This window comes from Rhinopithecus bieti, unplaced genomic scaffold (genome assembly GCF_001698545.2).
Source record: "Rhinopithecus bieti isolate Rb0 unplaced genomic scaffold, ASM169854v2 repeat_6790, whole genome shotgun sequence".
NCBI lineage: Eukaryota > Metazoa > Chordata > Mammalia > Primates > Cercopithecidae > Rhinopithecus > Rhinopithecus bieti.
This window is the reverse complement of record NW_016832802.1, coordinates 1-444: the sequence shown is the minus strand read 5'-3', so window position 1 is coordinate 444 and position 444 is coordinate 1. Positions and strand designations below refer to the sequence as shown.

The following is a 444-nucleotide window of genomic DNA, read 5'->3' as shown; positions in this document are numbered from 1 at the left end:
TGCTCAGCAAAGGCACTGCTGGTCCACATCCCAGTGGTGTCTCTGAGCCCCAGTCATCATCGCAGCTGATGATGAAACTTTTGGCGTGGCAGAAGAGTCTCCACAAACTTTGGAAGGTGTCCGCTGCATCCTCCATAGCCGTGTATCCCTGCTGAGGGTGATCTTCTGGGGGAGAGGAAAGTCCCCCTCACGTGCCAGGGCTGGCTGGCTGGAGACTCTTGCACAGCGCAGGCCCTGCGGAGGTGCAGGCGACACGGGCCCCTGGGTTGGGGAAGCACCACTTGCCTGGGTAAGAAAGGCAGCGCCAGCGCTCGCTCACCAACAGCTGGGCCCCGGTGTCGCAAGTGGATGTGAGTGATGCCTCCTTGGGGCCAGAGGGGTCCCAGGAAGGCTGCAGACCACGGCTGACTAGTGGGCAGTGTGGTGGCCGAAATGGAAGGTGAT

At 61.3% G+C, this 444-nt stretch overlaps 1 protein-coding gene across 1 annotated transcript; it reads left to right on the top strand.

Moving 5' to 3' along the window:
* Positions 1-5: 5 nt before the first annotated feature.
* LOC108524592 (protein FAM182B-like) lies at positions 6-431 on the top strand (the record flags this gene model as incomplete). The annotated part of the gene is given in 2 exon segments (XM_017865684.1): positions 6-265; positions 326-431. Coding segments are annotated over 2 exon segments (366 nt in total), but the record flags the coding sequence as incomplete, so codon positions are not given.
* Positions 432-444: the final 13 nt, after the last annotated feature.